The sequence below is a fragment of the Cavia porcellus genome, unplaced genomic scaffold, assembly GCF_034190915.1.
Source record: "Cavia porcellus strain 051 isolate PalLab524CR breed Dunkin Hartley unplaced genomic scaffold, mCavPor4.1 scaffold_8, whole genome shotgun sequence".
Classification (NCBI taxonomy): domain Eukaryota; kingdom Metazoa; phylum Chordata; class Mammalia; order Rodentia; family Caviidae; genus Cavia; species Cavia porcellus.
Genome location: NW_026947491.1, coordinates 20,088,696 through 20,104,940, shown reverse-complemented (window position 1 = coordinate 20,104,940; position 16,245 = coordinate 20,088,696). Strand labels below are relative to the sequence as shown.

The 16,245-nt window shown below is 39.8% G+C and overlaps 1 gene segment (V, D, J or C); it reads right to left on the bottom strand.

Annotated features, from left to right (window-relative positions):
- Positions 1–217: 217 nt before the first annotated feature.
- Positions 218–733, bottom strand: LOC100735727 (immunoglobulin heavy variable 3-33-like). The segment is given in 2 exon segments: positions 218–528; positions 635–733. Coding segments are annotated over 2 exon segments (357 nt in total).
- Between the last annotated feature and the right edge of the window lie 15,512 nt (positions 734–16,245).

The window sequence follows — 16,245 nt, the reverse complement described above, 5'->3', positions numbered from 1 at the left end:
TTCACTGCACTTCATGCACTGCAGGATCAGCTCAGATCCTCTGATTTAAGGCAGAAGGAAAACCTCAGAGGTCCCCAGGAAGCCCTCACCCCGTGCCTGCTTCCTTCTCTGCAACTGTTCCTGTGGCCCTGCCTGGTTCTCCCTGAACCACAGCAACCCCTGCTGGCGGGACCGTCCCCAGAGTGAGGTTTTTGTCTGGACTCTCACTGATGTTCCCTCATTGTGCTGCACAGTAATACACAGCGGTGTCCTCGGGTCTCAGGCTGCTCATCTGCAGATACAGCGTGTTCTTGCTGTTGTCTCTGGAGATGGTGAATCGGCCCTTTACGGAGTCTGCGTAGTACATTTTACTACCATCGTACCAGATCACTGAGATCCACTCCAGCCCTTTCCCTGGAGCCTGGCGGATCCAGTGCATGCCAGCGTTACTGAAGGTGAATCCTGAGGCCACGCAGGAGAGTTTCAGGGACCCCCCAGGCTGCACCAAGCCTCCACCTGACTCCACCAGCTGCGGCTCATCCTGGACACCTGCAAACACAGAGACATCCTGCTCAGGAAACCATCTCAGACGTCCCCCGTTTATCCCACTCTTGTCCACTGACAAGCTCAATATCTTTTATTCTGAATAATTTACCTTTCAAAATTGCAAACAGGAAAACCCAGCTCAGCCCAAGCTCCATGGTGAGCCGTTTGTGTTCAGCTCTCACCGCTAATGAACAAGAGCAGGCATCCAAAGCTGCGCTCTAACTTAGAGCTGCAGGGCCCAGCCAGCCTGATTTATAACAGCAGAGGGAGGCCCTATTTGCATGGTCTCCTGCTATATAGCCAGTTCTGCTAATGGATTGCTCAGAGAGAACAATGCTCAAATGGACTCTGAGTGCACTGGCAAAGTTTGGTAGCTGTAATTTGGTAGCTCACCGTGTGAAATCTCATTGTGAGGTGATGCAGTGTTTTTTAGCTGTGTGTCTAATTTTATTTTTCATGTGCGCATAACATGTATTTTTCTAATATGTTGGTCTGCTTTGGAAGCATTAAAATGAATGTTTTCTGAACATTTTCCAATTTATACACTGCTGCATCCTGGAAAGACATTTGAATTGTTTCTAGTTTTCTACACGAATATTATACTGTGTTCCAGGGCTGCTGAGTAAACATCAAATGTTACTCTGCTATAGAAAATACTCACAGAAAAGACTATTAGGTTGTGTTTTTCATGCAAGATTAATTTTTTTAGAAAAAGCAAATTCTGCAGTGGAGTGTTGTTAGTTGACTGACTTGAGAAAATCAATCAGAAGGGAATCATCTTGTGGATTCTATCTTGTTTTGAGCATCTCAGGAAATCATCTCAACAATATTTTCCAATGGTCCAATCCCTGTGACTCCAAGGATGTCTGTCAGTTCACACAAAGCTGGAGTCCTAGTCTAGTATCATCCTCACAGCCTCAGGAGAGAAGAGAGCATTGGCATTTTGCTCGAATGTAGGAAGACTTTGGAATTCACTCTGCTTTGCTCTCTGCTCTGTATCTTGTTCTTTTATGGAGTCATGGTACTTGCACTTCCTGTTCCAAGGTAAACTAACAGATGAATATGAATTAGAAAACAGCACCCCAAATCATGTTGAAACTTGAACTTGTAGATGTCCCAATTATATTGAGAGTAATGTAAATATAACACATCCTCTTTCAGTTACAGTTAGATACAGTGATTGAGAATGTACATCAGAGATTTTGAGACTGGACAGTACTGACATATAGGTCATGAGAAATACTTGCTCAGGCAGTGAAATGTGATGGTAAATTGTGTAAGAGCACGATGGTGTCTACTGTAAAAACTCTGAAGTGCTGTCTGCCAAAGCGATTTGAGGCATTGCATCATATCAGCAAGGGTGAGGAAATGAACAGCTCTAATAATAGGTGAGCACTCAGATCAATGTTTACAAAGGTGTCCAGGCATTTGGAGAAGAAGACTTTGCATGAACAAGAACTGGGAAGTGACCTTCTAGATAACATATCCTCCAGATGCCTCCAATGGTGGGGGAAAGACTAGGCAGTGAACACAGAAATAAATCCATAGCTAAAATCATCAGACTGTAATTTCTTGAGTTGTAAAAAATGGTTCCACAGAAAAATGTATTGTGCAATGAGTAAGGAAACAGATGGGGAAACAAAAGCCTGATTCATGAAAATGTAACTCTGTAGGATCAGACATGTAAAAGATCCCTGGGATTTCTGTTACTGGGCTAGTGATGGAGATGTTAATCATGTGGAGAGAAAACCTTCTATCCCTGTCACCACAGATCTGTGAAGTTAGTTCCCTACAGCAGTGTGTGCTGAGCATCACCTGCTGATCCTATGTTTCCCTGTAGGGTGGTTTATGTCTGGGCTCAGTTATAAGAAATCACTGTGTCTCTTGCACAGTGATAGGTGGCTGTGTTCTCCATGGTGACAGTGTTCAGCTGCAGGGAGAACTAGTTCTTGCCCCAGTTTCCAGAGATAGAGATGAGGCTCTGGAGGGACAAGTTATACCTCGTGCTATCATCATAGATTATGTAACACATCCACTCTGGGTTCTTTCCTGGGGGCTGACAGATCCAGCTCCAGTCATAAGCACTGGTTGTGATGGAGAATCTAGAGACTTCAGGTGAGGCACAGGGTCTGTGAGGGCTTCACCAGGCCAGCCTCCGACTCCTGCAGCTGCACATGGGACAGGACACCTGGAGAGAATATAAAAGACCTTCATGTCAGATAATTGCTTTTAGGAGTTCCCGTGGAACCAAGTCCCACACTAAGTACACTCACCATGAGAATCTAGTGAGGCACAGGAGAGGATTCAGCAATCTCATCTTTTACCGCATAGCCCTGCCTTCCTGAGAGATCTCATCCCTATCTGGGGATGGAGTTATGAGCTCCCACAGCCCTTGAGTGGATATCGAATCTAGTGTTGGGTGGTGAATTTGCATGTGGGAGCCCATTTTCTATGTGAAGGGGAAACTGATGTCAGGACATTTTTTGTTCTTCTGTTGTGCCGAGAGAAAACTTTTATGCTGAATTCTGGTTGGGTTAGAAACTGTGATAAGTGGGAATTTGATTCAGAAGAATAAGAGAAGTGGGCAATGATGGCCTCAGCCTCCTGATCCAAGATCAGTGTCTTCCAGCCTCTTCTCCCTACTTGTGCCCCAGCCTCAGTCACTCCCCATTCAGCCTGTGCTGCTGCAACTTCAGGATGAACAAGAGCATATAGTCCTTTGTGTCTCTCTGACCTCTCTCCTTCAGGACCATCCATGCTGCTTGAGAACTTACTCCAAAGTGATTGCTGTCAGGAGAGTGATTGCTCCTTGCTCTAAATCATCCTGTGATCCAAGCCCCGCCCAATCATACCCAGCATAAACTATAAAAGGAGTTTGTGGTCTGTGCTTACCTTAGAAAGACAGTTTAACTCATTGGAGAGGAAAAGAAGGATATTCATGTGAAAGGACATGTCCTCACATGACCAATTGTAGCTGATGGATGAATACTTGCTTTCTAGGCTCAGCTTCCCATCTTTTTCTCTGAGGTTATTCCTAAACTTCAAATGCTTATCTCATGGTAACCTTAAATTATGAATGATAATGTCATACAGAAACTTTGAACACAATGACATTGTCCCTAAAATTCAACCTCAACTAGAACTTGCTAACCATGTTATCTTCATCATTATTTATGTTGATTCACATTTTTTAAAGACAGCACCACTCTGAAGTCCAGGAGCTAAGACTTAGGCTGCCCTCTGGTAGCCAAACCTGGCCTGAAATGTGTTATGATTCTCTTCTCTTATTCTTCCAAGTGCCAGAACTAGTTGCTTGTCACAACATGCATGGCTCAACATGTATATGTTATTTGTTCTTTCTTGGGGATAGGGGTTTCAAATTCAAAAGTTCATCCTAGTCTTGGATTTCTGCTTCTGTCTCCTCACACTTCCATTTGCTGATAATGTGCATGTGTCCCAGTGTCCCTGTTTAGTGGCAGTACTCATCTTCTTCTAGTAGTCATTACAAATTTAGTTCTAGACCCTGGCGACAAAGCTCTGTTTTTACATTTATGTTCCATATTTCTATTCCACATTCAACAGCTTCAGGATCCACACAAATCTGACAGAGAGAATCTTCAGGGATGGATAGGAGTGATCCACTTAATGATTTCATCACCAACAAGACTAACAGAATTCATCCCATCTAGGAGCCTTGAAGAACAGACATTCACTCTATAGATATACAGAACATCCGAACCAAAACAAACAGCTCATGTCTGACTTATTTCAGCAAATTTTCATGAAAGATTTTGATGTTTCCTTCTGGAATAACATGAAGAATACTCACATTGTCAATAAACTATTAGTGAGGCATCTTCAATCCCTGCACTTGTGTGCAGGAAACACCTAGAATATGTGCTGTGTTGTGAGGAAAACATTTAATAATTTCAGTCTGGGATCTTCACAATGGATGATGGGCCTTTTTCCTCTTTTGTTGTGAGCACTAGTGTCCAAGCCCTTGACACAGGCAGATGTGTGTCCATGGTTTTCAGAGAGGGGATATGTGTGGGACTGCAAACCTGGGCCCTTCTCTCAAGTGTAAATCTCTGTAATTTGTTCACCTCCTCAAGTCCTCTGTGGGCAAGACAGGACTCCCGGTATGACACCAGTAATGCTAACACCATGTCATCCCCTAGCTTTGCTCTACATGTTGCCCTTTGTTTTCTATGGATTAGCTTAAAACCATGTGTTAGTGTGTTTCTTGCTCATTAACCTGTATTTCCATTTCAGTACTATGCCTGTATGGGCTCCTACTCACAGTATGGAGGAGGATGCATGGCCCAGGGAATGGCACTGTAAAAAATGGTTTCTTGATTTCCTCTTCGAAAGATATAATTGATGGTTGCATTCTACACTGTTCACCAACGTGCACACTAGCTTATATTTTTGACAGATCTCTATAAAACAGGAAATATTTTACTGTCTCCTCTGTTCAGTATTAGAAAGCTTTGAAATACCACTGTGTGCACAAACTGGAGCCCTGCAGAATAACGAACTTACACAGAAAAATACTCCAGGTTCTCTGGGTGGAGCTGTGTCCTCACAGTTAAACACACTGGGTACTTCAGTTCTGCATCTGAGAGATCTGTGCACTACATCAAGTTACTCAGGTTTTCCATGCCTCATCATTCACAGGTGACAAGTCAGAGAAGTTGTGAATACAGCAACTTGAGGTTACAGCACTTTTTAAAAACTAAGACCTGAATAATGATCCTAAAGGAAAGTAGAAAACTGGGAAACCATTAAAACATTTTTCCTACCTGAGGCCTGACTCTATCAGCTCTGCTCAAACAGGCACCTGGGGAGGAGATTATCACCAGAAAACACACAGCGCTGTGCTCAGAGTTTTCAAGGAGGGCAAGACAATACAAGACACACAATAATAGTATTATTGATAACAGTCACTCCAAGAGTCAATACAAAGAAAGTGCAAGGAATCTGTGCACACACTAAACACCTAAAAGTGCAGCCAACAGCCTGGATTCCATGACAATAACATGCATGAGTGCATCTGAAAACCTAAGTCCTATCAGCATTTCCACCATATGCCCAACTGTGGTCCTAGGGACCATGACAATGACTCATAGAAGCTTGTTTTATGGACATGTGCTGGGAGGTCCCAAAGGTCAGTTTTGAAACTTAGAAAATCTATGCAGGTGCAGTGAAGGATCTGTGGTACTAGGCTGAGGGTTCCAATCTGGAGCTAAGAAGTGATCTTTAAAATAAAAACCAGGACTTCCCAAAAAGGACAACAGATATCCTAACTGACAAAGTACAGAGCTCCTCTGATAGTCACAGCCAAGTTCATGTTTGTGAGCCTGCATGACAAGCTCCTCCAGAAGAACCAGTCGCTTTAAACAGCAACAACTCTTAGGAGAACCCACAATGCATTTCCACTGCAGGTCTCTCTCTCTGTCTCTGTCTCTGTCTCTGTCTCTCTCTCTCTCTCTCTCTCTCTCTCTCTCTCTCTCTCTCTCTGTCTGTCTCTCTCTCTCTCTCTCTCTTTTGGTGACTGAGCACTTGCAAGGCAGGGGCTTATTCCATTGAGCTAAACTCCCAGCCTGCACATCTCTTTTTATGCTGGCAAATTTCCTCAGGTTGACCAGCTACACTCAGTCCCATGCTCACTCAGTTTACATGGGGTTTAAGTTTATCTCCATTTTCTATTCCACCACAAATTGCCTCATCTGATTTTCTAACAGACAAAAAAAAGCTGGTTCAGTTTTACCCACCATACACAGAAGTTTTTCAAAAGCACAATGATCTGTGAACAAACACATCAACATAGAGATTATCACAGAAACATTCTGAGCAACAGGGATTTTCTCCATCAGAACTGCATGATGTGGAGATTCACCTGATGGTGGAAGGCAGATGATGTGCTTAAAGGGGTCAACAATCATTAAATATTTCTAGACCAAACAGTGCATTACTCCATGTAGTTACCTGAGTTGTGAAAAAAGGATGTCTTCCAAAACAACTAAGTGTATCTTCTTATAAGGTGGATGTTAAAAAGCAAAATAATACAGCTATGAACAAAACTATTGTAGAATTAGAGAAAGACAAATCCCCTGGAAATTCTGTGCCCCAGTGTCCTGGGAGAAAGGACAATCAAATGTAAGAAAATCCTTCACAATTTTCAACTTCTCTATAATTGATTTCTCTGATCCCTGTGCCCTGGCATCCGCTGCTGATCCCAAGCATCCTTGCAGGGACTTTTGTGTCTGGGCTCACACTGAGGACCCCTCACTGTGGAGATAGTGGGCCTATCCTCACGGGTCAGAGACTTCCGCTGTAGGAAAAGTGCATCAGAATGTCTCTGCTGATGAAGATGCAGCCAGTGAGAGAAGGGTTGTACTTTCTGACACCATCATAATAATTTACTTCTCCAAGAAGCCTCTTCCCTGAAGTCTGGCAAATTCAGTACCACCAGTCAGCACAAGTTTTGAAGGAGAATTCAAAGACTAAATACATGAGAGGTATGGTGTGTATCCAGGACAGGTCTACACTGATGTAGCGGCTCCTGGCACCTCACACCTGTGGACAAATGTCATTATTTCACAAACTCCACCAGTATCCATTGAAACTCACTGATAATCAGCTCAGGAACTGTCACCAGGCACAGGAAAAGCCCTGGAAGTCTCCTTTTCAAGACCAGAACTCTACCTTCTCCAGCGAGGTCTCAGAAGATGACTGTGAGCTCCCACTGCCCAACAAGAGAATCTCAGTAATAATTTGCATAGGAGAATTCGATGATACAAGGGGAAAGAGTAAGAGTTGTTCTTATTCTCTCTGTGTGTTGTGAGACCAGATTGCCTAAATTGAAGTTGTGTTTAACTTTGTTACAGGAGCACAAGATGTAAATGAAGTGTCAGAAGATTGTGCAGGTGAGATCCCAGCTACAGGAGAAGAGCTGCCCTTTGCTGCAGAGCCCCTGTGCAATCCTGAGCACCAGGACAGTGCTCCTCATCTCCTCTGCTCTCCTCTATTTTTTAAATTTGATTTAAAAGGAAAAAGAGAAAAAAACAAAACAAAGCCGTGTAAGGGTACAAGTAATACAGAACTACAAAAAAAAAAGTAAGAAATCACCAGTTAATAGATTACACATTATTGTCTTAGAGATAGTTGTTCAAGTCACAGTATCAAAGCATACAAAGTGAACATTCAAACAGAGAGACTTCAAACAGTTCTGTTCAATGATCCAACCAAAAACATTAATATGGTCAGCTATTTAACACCCCTAAACACACTTGCTGTTGTATCCTTTAGAGCACTTTTTCCCCTCTCTTTTTTACAACAAAATTTACACATCTTGGGTTTTATTACTCCTTAGTTCTTACTATTTTTTTTGAAAAGAATAAAGTCAAATATGGCAAAACAAAGCTGTCAGTCAAAACCAAGGATAGACATAGTACATGATGTAAGAACAGAGTACAAGGTTATCAACAATGGTTACCATAATGTCTCTTGTTTCCTTAAAAAGAATTGTCTATCTCATTAGATATTATAAAGTTGAACAAAACAGTAGAGAAGAAGACCAATAAAACTTAAACATTGTAAACATTACAGGACTTCCAAAGGAGATAACAGTCAAACCAGAATGGGCATCTTAGTGAATCTTACTGCCTTCAAAGTAGTTGCCTATACCCCCAAAATTGATACTATCATACAGAATGGAGCAGAGTCTAATCAGTCAAAACAAGGTAGTGGGAGTATTACAGGACTTCAAAACAAGTTAATAGGAAATCAAAAAAAGTTACTATAATATACCCTGCTAATTTTTTAATTTTCCCCTTAATTAGAAAAACCATAAAAAATAACTAATTTTTTAATGAATAAAGGAGAGATTGAGATAAAAGAGGACACAACAACATAACAATATAAGTCAAAGTATGAATGTTTCAGCAAGCTAGTGCTTCACCACCAAATAACCTGATTTAATAATAGTTACCATAGTGTCTGTCTTTTTCCTTGAAATATTTAAATATAACTTCATATACTATTGCTTCAAATATTTCCATTTCAAGAAGCCCAGAATAAAGCCTTTCCAATTAATAAGTGAAAACTGTATAAGGCTTCAAGGCCACATAATGGTGAATCATGATTACCACATACTTTTATATATTTGAAACATTACTTACATTAGGGAAACTATTCAGTATTCACACATGCGACATTGATTTATTTCACTTATGAGTATGGTCTCAAGCTGTGCCCATTTATTGATAAATATCTCAATGTGATCCTTCTTTATAGCTGAGTAATACTCTATTGTATAGAAATACCACAACTTTTTTACTCATTCCTCAGTTGATGGACACTTGGGTTGTTTCCAAGATCTGGGGATTACAAACTGTGCTGCTGTAAACATAGGTGCACATATATCACTGTGGTATGATGTTTCATTTCTTCTGTGAATATGCCTAGAAATGGAATAGCTGGAACAAATGGGAATTCCAATTCCAGCTTTTTGAGAAATTTCCAGACTGACCTCCACAAAGGTTGTACCATTCTACACTCCCACTAACAGTGTAGGAGAGTTCCTTTTTCCCCACAGCCTCTCCAGCATTTGTTGTTGTTGGTTTTCTTGATCCTGGCCATTCTTTCAGGAGTGAGATGGTATCTCAGTGTGGTTTTAATTTGCATTTCTCTAAAGACCCATGATAATGAACATTTTTTCATGTATTTATTTGCCATTTTAATTTCTTCATCTGAGAAGTGCATATTCATCTCAGATGCCCATTTTTGGACTGGATCTTTGAATTTTGGGGGTCTGAGTATTTTTAATTCTTTATATGTTTTAGACAAGAGTCCCTTGTCTGAGAGAGAGAGTTCACTAAAATCTTTTCCCAGTTTGTGGGTTTTCTTTTCACTATGCTGGAGATTTCTTTTGACATGCAGAAACCTTTTAATAAGAAGTGGTCCCAGTTATTGATTCTGGGAAGTATTTCCCATGCAGTTTGAGTCCTGTTCATGAATTCTCTACCTACTCCCATGTCTTCAAGGTTTCTACCCAATTTGTCTTCCAATAGATTTAGTGTTTCTGTTTGAATATTCAGATCTTTGATCCATTTAGATTTTAATTTAGTACATGGTGATAGGCATGGGTCTGGCTGTAGTTTTTGGCAAATGGAGAGCCAGTTTTTCCAGCACCATTTATTAAAGGGATTGTCATTCTTCCAGGGAACCTGCTTGGCTCCTTTATCGAAGATGAGGTGGTTGAGTGTGTTTGTAGTTGTGGTTGTATCTTCTAATCTATTCCACTGATCTTCGACTCTGTTTTGATTCCAATACCATGTTGATTTTACTACTGTTGCTTTGTAGTATAACTTCAAGTCAGGGATTGTGATGCCTCCTGCCTAGCCTTTGCTGGTTAGAATTGCCTTTGCTATTCTAGGTCTCTTCTGGTTCCAGATGAATTTTAGGAGTGATTTCTCTAGCTCTATAAGGTATGTTGATGGTATTTTTATTGGGATTGCATTGAATCTGTACAACAGTTTTGGGAGAATGGCCATTTTCACAATGTTTGTTCTTCCTATCCATGATCAAGGGATGTCTTTCCATTTTCTGAGATCATCTTCAAATTCTTTTTTCAGTGTATTATAATTTTCCCTGTATAGGTCTTTCACTTCTTTCATAAGAGTAATTCCTAAATATTTCATTTTTTGCTTGCTAATGTGAAGAGTGTGGTTTCTCTTATTTCCCACTCTGTGATTTTGTTGTTAGTGTATAGGAATGCTATTGATATCTGAGTATTTATTTTGTATCCAGCTACATTACTGAATTTATTTATTATATCTAAGAGACTTTCAATGCAATATAGGCGGTCTTCTATGTAGAGTATCATGTCATCTGCAAACAATGATAATTTAACTTCTTCTTTTCCTATTTTACCCCTTTTATTTCTCTCTCTTGCCTAATTGCTCTGACTAGTACTTCCAGTGCTATATTAAATAGGAGTGGTGATAAAGGACATCCTTGTCTTGTGTCTGATTTTAAAGTAAAGGCTTTGAATTTTTGGCCATTTAGTATGATGATGGCTGTTGGTTTGTCATAAATGGGCTTTATTATATTGAGGTAAAGACCATCTATTCCAATTTTCTGCAAAGTTTTTTATCATGAATGAATGTTGGACCTTATCAAAGGCTTTTTCTGCATCTATAGAAATGATCATGTGATTCTTACTTTTGGCTTTATTGATATGGTGGATTACATTGATTGATTTACATATGTTGAACCATCCTTGCATTCCTGCGATGAATCCCACTTGGTCATGGTGTATAATCTTCTTGATGATTTGCTGCATCCTATTTGCCAATATTTTATTGAGGATTTTTGCATCTGTGTTCATTAGGGAGATCAGTCTATAGTTCTCTTTTTTAGTTGGGTCTTTATCAGGGTTTGGTACTAGAGTAATATTTACTTCCAGGAATGACTTAGGAAGGATTGCTTCCCTTTCAATTTCATTGAAAATTTGAGGGGTGTCAGCATTAGGTCTTCTTTATATTTCTTGTACAATTCTGCAGTGAATCCATCTGGGCCTGGGCTCTTCTTTGTAGGTAAGGACTTAATTGCATGTTCAATTTCATTAACAGAGATTGGATTATTCAACAGTTTTACATCCTCCTGATCTAGGTTTGGTACTTCATATGTTTCTAAGAATCTGTCTATTTCTTCTGTGTTATCAAACCTTTGAGAGGAGAGGTTTTCAAAATAGGTGTTAATGATCTTCTGTATTTCTATTGGGTCTGTAATGATTTCACTGTTTTCATTTCTTATTGCATGAATTTGAGCTTTTTCTACCCTTTTTTTAATAAGGTTGGCCAGGGGCTTATCAATTTTATTTATTCTTTCAAAGAACCAACTCTTTGATTCATTGATTCTTTGGATTGTTTTCTTAGTCTCTATTGCATTGATTTCTGCTCTGATTTTTATAATTACCTCTCTTCTTTTGGCTTTGGGCTTGACTTGCTCTTCTTTTTCTAGCTGTTTGAGGTGTAGCATCAAGTTATTTATTTGTATTCATTCTGTTTTCCTGATGTGGGAACTCAGTGCAATAAATTTTCCTCTGAGGATGGCTTTCATTGCATCCCACAGATTTCAGTGAGTTGTATCTGCATTTTCATTTTCTTTTAGGTATTGTTTAATTTCTTCTTTAATTTCTTCTGTGACACACTGATTACTCAAGAGTGTGTTATCCAGTTCTATGTGTTTGTGGGATTTTTGCAGTATCTTTTATCATTAATTCCTAATTTCAGAGCGCTATGATCCGATAACATGCAAGGGATGATTTCAACTCTTTTGCATTTATTTAAATATGTCCTGTGAGCTAATATATGGTCTATTTTAGAGAATGATCCATGCACTGCTGAGCAGAATGTGTATTCTGATATTGTTGGGAGGAATATTCTGTATATGTGTATCAAATCCATTTGTTCACAGGTGTTATTCAGTTCTGTTATGTCTTTGCTCATTTTCTGTCTGGTTGATCTGTCATTTGGTGTCAATGGCGTATTAAGGTCTCCTGTTACAATTGTGTTACTGATAATTTGAGTTTTCATTTCTGTTAATAATTGTTTTATATAACTGGGTGCTCTGGAGTTTGGTGCATATGTATTTAAGATAGTTATCTCTTCCTCTTGGAGTTTTCCCCTAATGAGTATGTAGTGACCTTCTTTGTCCTTTATGGTCATTGTTGGTTTAAAGTTCACGTTGTCTGCAAACAGAATGGCTACTCCTGCTTGTTTTTGGATTCCTGCTGCATGAAGTGTTGTTTTCCATCCTTTGACTTTCAGTCTGTGAGTATCCTTCTGGGTTAGATGGGTTTCCTGTAAACAGCATATGTTTGGATTTTGTTTCTTGACCCATTCTGCTAGTGTGTTTCTTTTGATTGGTGCATTGAGACCATTTACATTAATGGTTATTACTGATAAATGCTGGTTTATTGTTGACATGTTATCTCTCTGCTGTTGCATCTTTATCTCTCTGTTCTGTTTATCTGCTTTGCTTAGTGGTTTTTTCCTTTGTGTATCTAAACTGTCTTTCAATATTTTTTGCATGATTGGCTTGGTGTTCATGAAGTTCTTCAGCTGTTCTTTGTCATGGAAGTATTGTATTTCACCATCAATTTTAAATGATAGTTTTGCAGGATACATTAGTCTAGGTTGGAAATCATTTTGCTTTAGGATCTGGAATACTTCACTCCATGCTCTTCTGGACTTTATTGTTTGTGCTGAGAAGTCTGCTGTGATTCTGATGGGGTTTCCTTTATAAGTGATCTGTCTTTTCTCTCTGACAGCTTTTAGTAATCCATTCTTGTGTTGGATTTCTCTGATGGTGATTATTATATGTCTGGGTGTAGTTTTATTTTGGTTATGACTATTTGGAGTTCTATATGCTTCACTGATCCTGATGTCAGTTTCTGATCTCATGCCTGGGAAATTTTCAGCTATTAATTCTCTAAGTATCCTCTTGACATCCTTTATGTTGTCTCCTTCTTTTTCATTAATCCCTATCATTCTTATGTTATTTTTCTTTGCATCATCTTGCAGTTGTTGAATTGTTGCTTCCTGATTCCTTGTTATTTTTAAAAGATCTTTCCTGTTCACTAGCTGCAATCCTGTCTTCAAGGTCTGAAATTCTATCTTCACTTTCATTGAGGCGATATTTACAATGGTCAGTGGAGTTTTTTATTTCCTGTATATCCCTGTGCATCTGCATTATGTATTCTGTTTGTTTCTTATATTGTTCATCTAGGGATTCTATCTTTTTGTTTAGTTCCTCCAATTTTTTAACTGTGTTTTCTTTAGATATATTCAGAATCTCTTTCATTTCTTTTATCATTTCTTCTTTTACCTGGGAGATTATTTGGTGTTTGAATTCCTTTAAAGCTTCCTGGAGTTGCTTGTTAATTTCAGTAGCTGTTATGTCTGATATTTCAGCTGAATGGCATATATTTTCTTCTATATACACTGCTCCTAGGGTTTCTTGATATGGGCTGGAGGTTTGAAGTTGTAATTTGGTCTTTCATTTTGTCATTTTCCTATATTTCTGTGTTTCAAATGTTATTTGAAAGCTTCCTCAGGTTTTGTTGGAAATCCCCTTTTATGTTTGCAGCTCCTGAGACTCTGGCACCCAGTTACCCCAAGCCCCTAGGCCTGTAGCACCACTGGCCCTCTTCTGCCTGTTTAGAACTCTGTAGTTCTAGATAAGCTGGGCTTCAGAGACACTGTGTGCCCACCTACTTGCTGGAAACTCCACAGTTCTCCAAGTGCAGCCGGAATGGGGAGGTGGATGTAGATGCCTCAAACCCACTTATCCACTTCACTGCACCCGGAAGCCTGGAGGGTCCCGAACAGTCTGGGCTTTGTGTAGAGTGCACTGAGCACTTACCACAGGCTGCAGGGCCTCTGGAATCTGCGATGCCTCCCTGCTTGCTGAGATATCCACAGTCCTCCAGGCACACGGGGAGGCAGATGCAGGCGCCCCAGATCCGCCTAGCCCTTGCTCTGCACACCGATGGTGAGGTGCAGGAGTCCCAAATAGGCTGTGCTCCAGGGATAGTGTGCACCCGCCTACTTGCTGGAAACTCCACAGTTCTCCAAGCGCTGCTCTCATCTATTTTTAAAGGAGCCAGTTTTGATCCTCTGCTTTTATATCATGAGGATTTATGAATATGCTGATGAAAACCTTCTTTCCTCAAGGAAAGTCAGTGGTTGAGAGCAGTTTAGTCAGTATTTTCCCATAACTAAAATACTATCCATCATCAATTGATTTGAGAATAAGACAATTACTGTCTTTGTTCACACAATTTCTAAATCTAATCACAGGGAGTGATTCATGCAGGTCTCCATGAGCACCCAGAATTGTTCTTTCCTGAACAACACATGGAACACATCATATATTCTAGTATAATTCTTTCTCAGTGTAAGAAGACAAAATAGCTGTGGGTTCATTAATTCCTGACCCATTATTTACGATTGTGATAAACCCATGCTTTGTCCTGCATTAGGTCTCATGGGAACTGTGTGAGTTTTGCACTTGAACCACAGGAGGCTCCCTACCTCTTCTGGGCACACAGGAGATCTGGGGTTCATGCTCTGCTCAGGCTGAGACTGTGCATTACAGTGAAGGATGGATGTTGGAATTCCACACCACAGTTTCAGTTCTGAAATTCTAATCTTGTTCAGTGCTGTATTCCTCAGTAATCAGAGCCTGGGATACACAGAGGAGACACTTATGGCTGCTCACATCCCCACTCTTGGTTTACTCATTTTGTGTTCTTTATGATTTGTCCTGAGAACTTGTCTGAGTCTGTTTCCTGCATATTAATTCATATTTCCAGTTCATAAATATAAGCAAGACAGTATTCAGTAAGGGAAGGGGGGAGGTCCTTTACTGGAAATGCTAAAAGCAAGTTCTACAAAATAGAAACAGATGAGAAATATATTTTCAGTCCCTTAGGATTTGAAATTATTTTCCACTCAGTGCTGCAGCTGAGCTTGCCTAACCCACATCCTCTGCTGTTCCAGAGGAAGAAATTGCTGCCTGGGCTCACATAGAGGGGAAATGGAGATGAAGGATTTAATTTACTAAGATGAAGCATCAATTTTTGCAGAGATAGTTCATTCTCGTTAAGATTAAATTAATAGGTTCATTTTTATTTTTTAAAAATTAAGTTTTTCAATCTGAAAAACGTTTGTTTAGATGAATTCATGACAATTTCTAACACTTGATTTTTAATATATCACACTAATAGTCTAAAACAACTCTTGAGGACCCAGTGCTGACAATTAGTCTTCATGAATAACTTCCCATCAAGGTATAGCTGTTTGTGCATGTGTGTGTATATATGCAGAACCCAAGGTACAGAACTGGAGTGCAGAGTATGAGATTTGGGCTTATAGATTTTTTTTCAAAGCATGAGATTTGAAAAGAGTGAGATATCTCATTTCATCGTCTAGAGATTTTCTGAGGACTGAATTCAGAATTATAATAGCCATGGAGGAGAGCAGAAGCTCCTCCTGCTTTAATTGTCCATCTGCATTAGAAAGTCCAGTGTCGCCAAGAGCAATAGGTTCTCCCAAAGGAAGGTTGATTTGTGCTTCCCTTGGCCCCTGCTTTTGTTCTCAGCTGTAACATTAGCATTTCCCAGCCTCAAGCTTCACAGCACCAAAATATTTCAGTAAAGGTCCATCATAGACCCAGTATTCTCCATCTTGATGGAATAACCTCATGTCCCACTGAACATCTTTTTCCTTCCTCTCACGGGCTTCTGCTCTTTGCCTTTCTTCAAGTCCTGGCTTTACTTGAAGTTTAAAATGACTTTATTCCACAGGCAGTGGGAAATACACTCATACTGACCTTCTAACAACCTCATTTTTGTCTTCGTTTTGTCTACTTGTTAATATCCACAAAGGCTGTATTTTCTGTGTTGTATATTTTGCATACATTATACCATTCTCTTTCCCTTCAGTTTAACAAAAGGTGTCAGCCCTAATTCTGTTTCTTGTAGAAAAGTTTAGTATGGAAGATAAAGTTGTACTGTATCCCATTTTTAAGGAATTAATATTGCACCCTCCTCCTAACTATCCCCAGCACTGTGAGGATAGAGCTTCCACAACCATTAAGGAATGTGAGGTCGCAATGTTTGTCGTAGCCTGAACATGAGACACAAAC